Raw genomic sequence first — 13,020 nt, 5'->3', positions numbered from 1 at the left:
GGCAACCTACCTGTAATTAGATCATGAATGTCAGCCTTCTGGAAACATACATTCCTTATTCCAGATTTTTTTAGATAAGATTTGGTGGGATTAATAGTTCTATCATTGGGAGGGGGAAAACCCACATTCTCTTACATCAACAGAAGTGTCATGTATGAAAGATACTCATTTTTACCCTTAAGATAAATACAAAGGATGGGGAACAGACTTCTCTGTCTTCATACCTTAAAAGGCAACACTTCCACTGTTGTGTTGACGAATATATCTCCTGGATGTTCTGGGTTGCCGCTGTGGAACAGGAATCTATAAATGCGAAGATTAAGAAGCCCAAGATGATCAGTCATGGCTAATGAGAAGTATGGAAACATATAAAGGCCACCTAAAAGACCCACACCCTGCAAAATCCTGTTTATTTAGAAGTTAATGTGTTCAAAGGGGTTTACTCCCAGGTAAGTATGGAAAAGACTGCTGCCAATGACACCCAAAGGATTTAATGAAAGCATGTTGAAAGATTATAACATTGGGTTGTATCCAACATGGTGCTAACTAAATGTTCCATCAGTGCAAGTATTTCTGCACTGATTACAGTATATATGTTAGTTGAATACTGCCCCTGGTTCTTGTACACAGTTGTCAAAGGAATCATAATGGACTAAAATTATCAAATGAGATTTGTATGTTCTTAACCGCTATCAGTGTAAGGATGCCTATAAGGAATTCAACTACGTTTAAATAAGAAGCATGTTTATATTACAACCCCCAAATCAATTCAGTAATTTCAAACCATGAATGGGTAACCTTGCCCCTTGAATTTGTTGTTAAGACTATCAACTCCCATTAGTCCAGCCAGCATGGTCAATAGCTATGGATAGGAGTTGGTCCAACAACACCTGTAAGCCACAGGTAAGATACCCCTGTTTAAAACAAATCTAGATCTTTTGTCAGGAAGCCTGTTGAGGAGTGCTATTTTGGGATGCACAGATAGTAACATGAAAATTGTGAATATTTCCTCAAAGGGGAAAGGACGAGCTACTTGACCTAAAAGCAAGCTAGACATCCTATCTAGTGGGAAGTTCCTATCTAGGCAGGAACATTGCGGGGGGGGGTGCCTTGGGAAGAGCCCAACAAACTACGGCAACAGGAGGTCTCTGGGCAAGTGATCCAAAGGGCACAATTGTTTGGGAAGATTTAAAGTAAATCACGAGAACAGCTGACCAAAAGAACCCCTAAATATACATCACTTTCACTTATTTCTGTTATTTGCAAGCTGTAAAAAACAGGACTGCCGATACAGTTATAAATCCTTACACATTACAGCATGATAGCAGAAAGTCCAATGTATGTAAACAAATCTGTTCCTTGCTTTCCTACCCCCCCCCCCAAAAAAAATAGTCAAATGAGGTTCCTGCAATCTTATGCACACTTTCCTGAGAGAAAGTCCCAATTACTACATGTTAACTTCCAGCCTGACATCTGGCTGGTTGATAGGGGATCAAATATTTATTTCCCTCATTATAATGCACATCAATCTCTGACTTTTGACTTCTGGGTTTCTGGGGGTTTTCCTGTTCCTATTCTGTCTCTCACAGCTACAATAAACCTACCATTAAAATTATGGACTGGTCATTTCTTCGTCAGAGGGCAAATGGGCAAATTTAGCAGGGGATCAAATACTTCCCCCCCCCCTCACTGTAACTACCCCAGATTAGTTCATAGCATTATAAACTAATTTTGCAGACCACTTACAGCCTCTGGGTTAGTTTTTGAATTGAGGTGGTGGGGAGACACCCCAAATATGTGCCCAAGGAATTGCAAAATGATCATGAAGGAGCATGATATAATTAGTACCTTTCAAAAGATAAATCATTTTTACTATTTTAAAAAAGTCAGGTGGATGTTGAGTGCAAGTTGCGACAGGTCATTGGGTTACAAACTGTCCATAGAAGCATCTTGTGATGTTTACACAAAATGCAACATTTGGCAATTGTAAACCTCCCCTTGGTGGGGCACTCACAATTCAACTTTATTCAAGTAAGCTCTGCCAGCAATCTCTCTAGTGGATGAATCAGAAATCAGCAAGTAGTTGCTTCTTAACCCACAGCTGTAATATTTTGAGAACAAGTTCATGGCCAGTGATGTTAAAACAAGGATGACTCATCATCTGTCAGATTCCTAAGGACCTATTTCAATGTGAAATTTCGATAACCCAGCTAATCATTTAACCTCCAAGATATACCCTTCTGCTTAGTCACCAGCATTTAATTTAAATGACCATGCAGCACTTCTGCAAAATTCATTTCCAACCTCATGACAGGATTAATAAGCATGTCTAAGCAAACGAAACCGGAAAGAATTCCCATAGAGATGTGTGCATGAAAACACTAAAGCTGAGTGCTAAATACACTTAGAACTTAACAGAACTTAAAATCTGTTAACAGTACACTTCTATCCTAATCTAATAGTACAAAATGGTTTCCTGCACAAGTTTTTATTTGCAAGAAGAAAAGTGACATCACACGGAGCCAAATTTACAATTTGCATTCCAAAATGGCACATATAACAACTGGGCTATTTTAATTCTAAACAACCGGTGTGGCTTTGTCTTGTCTAAGATACCGAATATTTGACAAAAATGTCCAACAAGCAAACTAATCATTCTATTGGATGCCATGAACAATTATTTATAAAGCTGGTCGATTTACTGTAATTCCAACCTCATTTCAAGACACAGTTCAGCAGAAGCTTCATTTTGTCATGGAAGCGCTTACCTTTCTACATTGACAGGCTTGTCAAATTTAAAGAGGATATAATCTCCAGCAACTGGTGTAACAGCCCAAAAGAAATCTTCACCCATGTAGGCTTTTTCAAGAGCATGACCCTGATAGACCTTCAAAGTTGTAGAAACCTCTGCAGGTGGATTGACATGAATTTTATGCAATAATGGCTTCAGGAAGTCTTTATCCTAAAAAGACGTTAAGATTCATTAAGCTAGGAACCGAAGAAGAGGGCAGATACAAAACAGACTCTGCTTCAGTGAGCTGTAGCAAAAAAAAAAAAACCCTGCCTGAAGCAGCTTTTATCAAGAGGCATTAAACATTTCCTCAACACACGTTGGGAGTCTATTGTTCAGTCTCCTGTTTTCCTTTTCTGATTTTTCTGCAGCTATTATTGATCCTCTTTCTGTTGTCAAGCTGGCCATCAGCCATATTATATTTTCTCCCTTCCACTGGCTTATTTTGCAGTTAAATTAAAATTCAATTAATGTTAATCAACAAGTTTACAATTTTAAGAAGGTTTACTTAGAGAGAGTGAACAAGACAGCTTTTATTAGAGATGAGAGGAACAAGATTTTCCCTCTACCCTGTAGCAAACAAGGGGAGATATCCTCTCCCTCACTGACAATATTGCACGATGAAACTATTGCTCCTCCACCTCCCTTTAGCCTTCATGTATCCCAAAATCAACCTCTGGTGAAGATGGGGTCACAAGAATAGGAGAAAAAGGAGTAGACCCATCACAACCAGTGGTACTTTTGCTTTATCATATTTGATCATCAACCATGGGGCCTTGTAGCCAGAGACAGCTGTACTTTGCAACATCACTCAGAAGATTGATTAGTATGCCAGTTGCTAAACCTGGTCTTCCAAGTAAAGTAAAGGAAGCATAAAGTACTCACTGTAAGTTTCTGTATCTTTCCTGCTAGAGAGGAGTGCAGACCCACATGCTGGAAAAGTGAAGGCCTGAAGCGTATTCTGAGATTTGACTTCTGTCTATCGCAATGTTTCTTAAAAGAAAAGTTGGGGTGTGGGGGAAGACTTTAGTAATGCGGAACAAGTTAAACGCTATCCTTACGCATGATGACTTAAAAATAAGTGAGCCAAAATATTGCGCAGCATTCTTGATGCCGGCCTTCCATAGCCCCGTAGTTTTGTTTCTCCTTTCATTCAGGGAGAAAAGAAAACCTTACTGTCACGCACAGAACAGCCCAACCTGCCCCACAAAGATCAAAGACCCTGTGCCAAGGGATGAAATATTAACTATCAAGGAAGGCAGTCAATCATCCCCCTCTCATACCAACCCAACTTCAACAGAAAGTAAGAATTTATCAATAGCACTCAGTAGACCAAAGTGGGTTTTACAGTATGGAAGGAACCAAGAAGGCTGCACCCAGAATGATTCACATCTGTAGCTCAGTATAACAGATCAGTGTCAATGCCAAAGGAATCACAACACCCAGACTGCAGGCCACCATAATTACAGTCTATTACAAGAACCATGGTGATGAGCAATTGTGTGCAACTCTCCTGCTAATTTTAGCAGTTATGCCATCTGCACAGGCATAGTCTGAGACGTGGAACTTTGTTTTTAACGTAGTCAAGTGCTCAGGTTTCTTGGCTGGCCATAGCAAAATACACCTTTTAGAGATTTTAGCCACCCTACAAACAAAAGGCTTTAACTTCTGCTTGCACCCTTTCAAATAAGCATTTTACATCCTCGCCACTCTGAAGAAATTAGAAAATGGTTGTTGGCCACTACTTTTGTAGCGCCCCATTATGTTTAAATTTCATTTTTTTTCATAAAGACAAACCATTTCCCCTGTACGATGATGGTTGCCAAAGCATAGCTTCCCACAGATTTCACAGAATAGTAAATGCTTCTGTTTCACTATGCAGTACTGTAATGTGTGATAGAAGAAAAGAGGCGTCACTTCCCTTCCCTCTTATGGTGCTTCCAGATGGCAGCACGCTTATTTCACAAAGATATCCACAATAAAGTGACTTCTTACATTGTTATTGTTCACATGTAATGCTAAGCTAAAGTATGGCTTAGGGTGAACAAGCACACTTGTAGGCTCCTGGAGAGGAAATTGTGGCTGTTCTGCTCCTCCCTGGTCAATCCACTGCTGCACTGTGCTGAAATAAGTATGGTTTGGGTTGGCAGGTCATCCAAACCCAGGGTCATAGCTCCTTCCAGACAAAGCATGAGTTGTAACCAAAGTTTCTCCTATTGTCTAGAACTGGTGGTTTGTCTGGAAAGAGCTAAACCATCAGCCCAGGTTCAGATGACATGCTAAGCCAGTGATGGAGAACCTTTGCCCTTCCAGTTGTTGCTGAAGTCTTAATACTTATCAGCTCCCATCAGCATGGTCAATGGTCAGGGATGATTAGAGTTGTAGTCCAGCAACATCTGGAGGGCCACAGCCATGGCTTTGTTCAGCAGTGCAGTGGTGGAACCAAAGCAGCTACAATCTTCTCTCCATTTGCTCATTCACACTAAGTCGTGGTTTGGCTTTGCATTACATGCAAACCAGGCCATTCACATAAGACAGTATTTATGAGAAGTACTTAACAGTCAAAACTTACTGCATCTTTCTCGGGGTTGCAAACTTTCACCCAAAGAATGTGATCCAAGAGCCAGTCAATAGGTTTCTCTTTATAAAACATAAATATGAACTCCACAATGAGTGTAATATCTGGAGACTGAAACATTTTACCTGTAAATAAAATGAAGTTATATCAGCAGCTATCCAGTGCTTTGTAACTGCAAATTCAGCCTGCTACCCCTAAAGAGCCACTTTAGCTAGTGTGACTAAAGATAAGAGAAATTCCAGAAGCTATAAATTATATATTATATATTATATATAAATTATATATAAATATCTGGTGCTCAAAAAAAACCTCTCCACTGAAGATTTGGTGGGTTGCTTTTTTAAAGTTTGAAGTCACTGGCTTTGATAGAGGCAGGAAATCTGTAGTGGGAAACCTCTCAAATGAGGGCACCTCTTCATTGAGCCTAACTTCCATGTGAAATAGTTTAAATTACTGGAGCCCATATAGAAATTTGTCATGTTCTGAGATGGCAGCCACTGCTATAGAATTATTCTAACTTTCAGCAGCTAGATTCTGTCACAATAATCAGCGTGCAACTGAATATGTGGGATTATACTGGGAAAGTCACAAAATAAAAAAAACAAAATAAAAAACACTGTATTTCCATATTTTAAAAGTTGGGACTGGGGTGGCGAGCATGCCCAGCTGCCCATGGGGCGGGGTGAGCTGGGGCAGGAAGCTCCACGGGGCCTCCGAGGAGTCTGACTGCCTCCTCCCACTCAGCCACCCTACAGCTGAGGGGGAGGCGGACTGTTTGGGGCAGCGCGGCACCTGCAGGCGCCCAAGCCACTGCGTCACTCCCAGGAGACACACGTGGCTCAAGCGCACTGCAGGCCCCGCAGTGAGTGCCGCCCGGCATTTTGTCTCCCTCCTCAGTGGGGACACCCGGGGCAGACTGCCCCCACTGCACACCCCTTCCCCCACCCCTTTCAAACCTGCTAAAGAGGAAATTGTCTTACCAATGAATCCCAGCTGAGAAAATTCAAGGATCATCCAATCTTCGGATGACAACTGAAGCGCAAAATTTTTTATTGTGCTGAAGTAATTCTGCTTGACAACAATGTCATCCTCAAGCTAAGGGAGCCGAAGAGCAAGACCAGCAAAAGAAAGAAGAAACGAAATGTGAAAAAGAGTGTGTTAGACAAACCACATTTCAAACTCAAACGTACATTTGAACTTCTTGGGCCGCATCCAACAAATGCATTCCATTAACATAGCTTTTCTTCCCTCACTCCCCCCCATGCACCCCCCCCCAAAAAAAATGTTCTTGGGAGCACAGAGAGGAGGAGAAGTTACGTTGTAGAAGCAGAAGTCGTGGTGCTAATAGAATGACTTTGTTAGATACAACCTCATTATTTGCCTCAACTGCAATCACTGGGAGGGGACTGCGAACTATAAATAAAAAGGGCAATCATTTTTGAGAGGCTGCAATCCTATACACGGTAAGGGGTATATTGCAAGATGCCTGCCCTTCATGCATGCATTTTTAAAATAAAAAAAATTGGCAGCACCCCCAGAACATCATGGGCATCAAAATGCCAGTGCATATTTTGTTTCCATTTTAATCTGAAGTTACCCTTTCCAAGCAAAATCCAGTAAGGAAAAAAACAACACCCTACTGTTGTGATATCTGAATGATTTGTTTGCACTATTCCAGTCCCTATCTGGAAGTACCCTGAATCTCACTGATTAATTGCAACTTACTTCTGAACAGGATTGTCCTGCCAACAGAAGAAGAAGAAGAAGAAGAAGAAGAAGAAGAAGAAGAAGAAGAAGAAGAAGAAGAAGAAGAAGAAGAAGAAGAAGAAGAAGAAGAAGAAGAAGAAGAAGAAGAAGAAGAAAGGAGGAGTTTAGATTTGAAATCCTGCTTTATCACTACCTGAAGGAGTCTCAAAGCAGCTAACATTCTCCTTTCCCTTCCTTCCCCACAACAAACACTCTGTGAGGTGAGTGAGGTTGAGAGACTTAAAAGAACTGTGACTAGCCCAAGGTCACCCAGCAGCTGCATGTGGAGGAGCGGAGATGCGAACCCGGTTCACCAGATTACGAGACTACCGCTCTTAACCACTACACCACACTGGCTCTCAAAATTAAATGGAAAATAAAAACACAACTGGATGTTACTTTATGCCATGTGCTTTTGGTGATCAAAACTACATTGCCCATCAACAAGAACATGTCTCATTGCTAACAAGGTTATTTTTTTTTTATCATGGAGGTTTAACCTTCTTCCCTTCTGAGAAGCCCATTACTAATGAAATTTTAGGGTTGAAGAGATCCTAAGTTGGTCATCGTCTAAACAGAAATATTTGAGAAGGGTCTGAATCCAACATTTGATTTAGTGCAGGCTTCCATGAGAACCACGGACATAAATTTCCCCATTCTCCAGCTGCGACTCCCCCTCTGCCACCGAACATATCGTTCCATGGGTGCCCCAAACCTCTGGAGTAGAGTTTGAGGGGTGCAAAGGAAGCTGAAGGGGAAAACAGCAAAAATCACCTCCCATGTTTCCACTAATGGAATCCTCCAAAAGATTAAAAATGCATTCTGTCAAAAAGAGGGTCATAATCGGAAACAGCGCAACACGTCCAATATTATTTCTTTCCATGGTGCCAAACTAAAGACTGCATGACCACATGGCCATGCCTTTAAAATCCACCTACACAATTAGATTTCTCACATGGAATATCTCTGGTGGAACAATATCATTAGAGAGTTGGTTTTTTTATGAGAGACAGCATATTTTAAAACAAAACAACCCTGCACAATTGGATTTTTAAAAGCTGTTTATTGTACAGGGACACGGTTATACAAGGATGTTATCTGGGATCTAATAAACTTCCAAAAACCTTGTGCATGTGAGAAGGGAAAACCAAAAAAGAACCCCAAACAGTGCAGGAATTATCATGTCAGACAGCGACCCTATCCATTTCTTGTTGCAATCCCATCTTTTATGTGCAGATAGGATATGGAATGGCTGGCTTTATGCGGGGGCAAGGCACTGCAGGAGAATCACTTAAAGGATAAAATGTGTTATTTCCAAATTTACTTTGATGATGAAGGATCGAAGGCAGAGCTGGAAAAAAACATTTGTGCAGCTCTATAGTTATTACAGGGTTTTGCTCTTAAATCCTATTCAGGCAAGAAATGACACAGCTGCTCAGTTTTACAGGAGCAAATTAGATTCACTGAATTAAGAGTCAGCTACTTAGACAGTGTGTGAAACTAAGCATGTGCATATCAATCTTGGTCTTATTGCAGCCATATGTGACGAACTAAACCATATTTGCAAAGCATGACCTTGGCAATTACAGCTGTTTCTAAAGTAATAAACGCAGGCTTGCTCAAGAAACTAAATGTGGAAAGAATCTTAGCATCATTTTTTATTAAAAAAACACCCAACAATATTTAACTAAGGCATTGTATATTTTAAATTAAAACAATTAAAGGGAAAACACAACTACAAATCACCTTACTTGTTTTAGCTCTATTTTCCTAGAAGTTATGATTTACATACACATCACCCTTAGTTGGCTTGGCTGTTTGTTTGTTTGTTTGGTCTATCTATAAAACACTTATAATCAATTCCCATATAATATGCCAACAGTGCAATTCAACTAAATAACTGTTCTTATATCATGCTGATTACAAGAGCACAGGACATGTCTGGGATACTAGTTTTCACCATTCAAAGTAAAACAACAACAACAACAACAACAACAACAACTTACCTGAATGTAGTAAACACCCTTTTTCTGTGCATACATCATAAGGAAACAATAATCCAGATTCTGCTTTGTCCGCCATCTGAAATTAAATACAGTTAGTCTTCTAAACTAAACATCTCGGTAGGCAATGAAGGCATATACAAGGTTTCAGGAGGTAGCATTCCTATCATGGTGGTGAACCCTGAAGTCCTCTTTGGAGTCACCATTTGGGGAGCTGACCTGCCAGAAGCAATGTAGTCTGCCCTTTCAGTTGTTTCATTGCAGGATTCTACCACCAAGCCAACTGCTGACCAGCTGTGGCCTGTTACAAGCCATCTTACCAAGCAGTCCCACAAAGAAGCAACGAGATTTCAAGTACCTATATGTTTTGCCCTGTAGGGTGAACATCATGGACAGGGAATTTCAAAATCAGGAGAATAGCTTTGTGCAGAGAGATTAAGCTTCTCCCCTATGGTAGCAATCTGAGTATTTCACCCCCAGTTACTATTAATACTAGGGCACGGGGAAACATGGCAGTTTCCATTTATAAAATTTCCATATGCTGAATTTTCAATGCACTCTACAATCTACAATGAATGAAGTTATTATTCCCCAGTACCCTGAGAAATTCTTACCTGACTCTTTCTTTTGAGTCTCCAAACGTCTCTTTTAGGTTTGTCAAGTCAGGATAGTAGGATGCAGGTGGAGCTATTACTTCCACCAAGCCAGAACTGATTTCTTTAGAAAACCTGTATACAGAAAGTTCAAATTTGTCATTATATACTATTCTAGGGAACACTACACTCCAGAAACCCAAAGTGGTGATCAGATGTTGGAGCAGGGTTGGTTCAAATTTCTGTTCAGTCCAGTGCTCACCCAGTAGCACCGGGTGAACTAATATCAGCCTAATCATATTTTAGGGACATATTTTAGTCTAAACCACTGAGCCTAGGGCTTGCCGGTCAGAAGGTTGGCAGTTCGAATCCCCACGATGGGGTGAGCTCCTATTGCTCAGTCCCTGCTCCTGCCAACCTAGCAGTTCAAAAACACGTCAAAGTGCAAGTAGATAAATAGGTACCGCTTCGGCGGGAAGGTAAACGGCGTTTCCGTGCGCTGCTCTGGTTTGCCAGAAGTGGCTTAGTCATGCTGGCCACATGACCCGGAAGCTGTACACCAGCTCCCTCAGCCAATAAAACGAGATGAGCGCCAGAACCCCATAGTCATCTGCAACTGAACCTAACAGTCAGGGGTCCCTTTACCTTTAATCATATTATGGCCAAGTTAATATCAGCTTAACCACTAATGTAGATTCATATATAAAGTGAAATGTACAGGTTTGGGTCCAAAGGCTATGAGGTGACTTCTGTGTGATCTCCCCCTTCCACAAAACCTCGCCATGTCCCTTGAAAATCCCACTGGGATAGAACCCAACAATGCATAAGCAGCTGCAACTAGCAAGAACTGTCAGCTGGGTCTTCTGCAAAAGCAGAAATTGCTTTAAGGTCTGGCCTTAATTCTCATAATCTATTATTTAAAACCACAATATGCATTAACTTCTTAAGTATGCAGGTAGCTGCTTCTATACTTCAGCGCTAGCATAGCAGCTTTAGCATAGGTGCTTTGCAATCCATTTATTTCGTGCCAACATAATCCGTTTATGACAGACTGAACCTTTTAATCCCATTTGCTGTTTTGCAAGTTGAGACCATCTAATTGCTCCATGCAATTTACCACAGTATGCAACCATGCATATGAAGAAAACTATTACTAAAACTGAATAAACAATGGGTAAACAATGAAATAAACTTACTCCTTTTCTAGGCTTGCCACAACACCATTTACATAATCAAGATCTGTCTGGGGAGGGAAAGAGATGCATTTTTAAGCAACATCTTTGAACAAAGTATAACAAATTAATTTTAAATGATTATATAATTTCTACAGCATTTCCCCCCCCCCAAAAAAAAATTCAAGTAGCAGTGAAGTGGCTTAGAAATTATTTAAATACATAAAATAATGATTAATCAAAAAGTTAGCATGACAGAGGTCACAAAATGTGTCCATTCAAACACAGAATAGCAAGGGATTGATTTCACTCTCGTACACTGGCCAGCACAATTTTTAATTGAATTCAGAAAATTGTGTTTATTAGTTTACTACATTCACTTCAGGTTAAGCAAATCCCAGTGTTAAGGCCTTTAGTGAAAACAGAGCCTATGTGGTGATATATTAACCATAGCCATGTATCAACTGTGAATGGCACATGTATCTTTAAGGCAATGTTCTCCATGGTTAAATAAAAAGCATCAGGGATAGGGAAAAGTTCAAGTCCCTGCTTCTGTGCATGCTGTTGAGAAAAACAGTAATTTAAAACTAGGATGATCAAGGGTATGGAAACCAAGCCTTATGAGGAACGGTTGAAGGAGTTGGGTATGTGTAGCCTGGAAAAGAAGAGACTGAGGGGAGATAGGATAGCCATCTTCAAATATCTCAAGGGCTGTCACATGGAAGATGGAGCAAGCTTGTTTTCCCCTGCTCTGGAAGGTAAGACTCGAACCATTGGCTCACAGAAACTCCTTAGAACCCAAGTCTCACTCCTGTCCTCTTTTCCACCTTCCCCAGGTTGCTTCTCCCACTCACAGAAACAATGGATATGTACATTTGTGTCATCACGTCTTGGCGCACATGCAAAAAATAGTTTCTGAACGGATCTGGGGAATGAAGAGGCTTTTATCCTGCTCTATATAAATCTCAAATCTGAATTTACCCCAAGGGAACATAAAAATCTTTCCAAATCCATTAGAAAAGCACGTAGCTCAAACGGTTGCTAAACTACACAGCTTAAGCCACCATGGTTGTTTTTGATACATTTGCCCTACATGCAATCTGTTTTATAATGGTTTTATAACTTTAAAGGCAGTACCGGTATGTATTAAATGTATGAAGTGTACCAAATGTACCATAAATGTACCAAGCATATATGTACAGGAAAAGAATCCTGAAACCATTTTGACTCTCCCAGGCTGACCGGGCCTTTCTCTGAAAGGAGGGAGGAAATGGAAAAACCTCCCCATTGTCTGTGCTCACAGATCCTGCCTTAAGGGCACATTTAAGGTGTGAAGGGGTGAGCCTGGGACCTGGGACCTGGATTCCAGAATTGAGTAGTTATCACCCAGGTGGCGCTGTGGTTAAACCACTGAGCCTAGAGCTTGCTGATCAGAAGGTCGGCGGTTCGAATCCCTGTGACGGGGTGAGCTCCCGTTGCTTGGTCCCAGCTCCTGCCAACCTAGCAGTTCGAAAGCACGTCAAAAAATGCAAGTAGATAAATAGGAACCGCTACAGCGGGAAGGTAAACGGCATTTCCATGTGCTGCTCTGGTTTGCCAGAAGCGGCTTTGTCATGCTGGCCACGTGACCTGGAAGCTGTACGCCGGCTCCCTCGGCCAATAATGCGAGATGAGCGCGCAACCCCAGAGTCGGTCACGACTGGACCTAATGGTCAGGGGTCCCTTTACCTTTACCTTTACATAACAAAAGAGTGGCCAGGCTCCCCAGGTAATCGAACATTAACAGGTAAACCAGGCATCCCCAAACTTCGGCCCTGCAGATGTTTTGGACTACAATTCCCATCATCCCTGACCACTGGTCCTCTTAGAATGGGGATCATGGGAGTTGTAGGCCAAAACATCTGGAGGGCCGCAGTTTGGGGATGCCTGAGGTAAAGTGCCAGACAGGAGATAAGCAAGATGCTCAGATTTCTGCTGTAGACTACCCTTTTCTGTGATGTAGGTATGACGACGTGTCTGGGGGTGGTCTTGGGCTACACCCCTTCTGTGATGTATGTATGATGCTTCTGGGGGTGGCCTTAGACTTGAGGGTGGGCAATTTTAAATGTCTATATAAGGGAGGCACGCCTTTGTTCTG

The 13,020-nt window shown here is 41.3% G+C and overlaps 1 protein-coding gene across 7 annotated transcripts in view; it reads right to left on the bottom strand.

The window, feature by feature from the left end:
* The window catches only part of MGAT4A (alpha-1,3-mannosyl-glycoprotein 4-beta-N-acetylglucosaminyltransferase A), a 54,415-nt gene that overhangs the window by 7,999 nt on the left and 33,396 nt on the right, over positions 1 to 13,020 (bottom strand). For all 7 annotated transcript variants that reach the window (XM_088668655.1, XM_088668654.1, XM_035114614.3 and 4 more), the window contains exons 6-13: positions 10,908 to 10,954; positions 9,733 to 9,846; positions 9,122 to 9,197; positions 6,350 to 6,464; positions 5,364 to 5,494; positions 3,677 to 3,784; positions 2,769 to 2,962; positions 225 to 303 (exon numbers count right to left, since the gene is read on the bottom strand). In XM_088668655.1, coding sequence (XP_088524781.1) covers positions 225 to 303; positions 2,769 to 2,962; positions 3,677 to 3,784; positions 5,364 to 5,494; positions 6,350 to 6,464; positions 9,122 to 9,197; positions 9,733 to 9,846; positions 10,908 to 10,954 — 864 coding nt within the window. The remainder of the gene's footprint in view (positions 1 to 224; positions 304 to 2,768; positions 2,963 to 3,676; positions 3,785 to 5,363; positions 5,495 to 6,349; positions 6,465 to 9,121; positions 9,198 to 9,732; positions 9,847 to 10,907; positions 10,955 to 13,020) is intronic.

The sequence above is a fragment of the Zootoca vivipara genome, chromosome 4 (genome assembly GCF_965207765.1).
Source record: "Zootoca vivipara chromosome 4, rZooViv2.hap1.1, whole genome shotgun sequence".
NCBI classification, from domain to species: domain Eukaryota; kingdom Metazoa; phylum Chordata; class Lepidosauria; order Squamata; family Lacertidae; genus Zootoca; species Zootoca vivipara.
The sequence above is the reverse complement of the archived record's forward strand: the minus strand, read 5'-3'. Positions and strand labels throughout refer to the sequence as shown.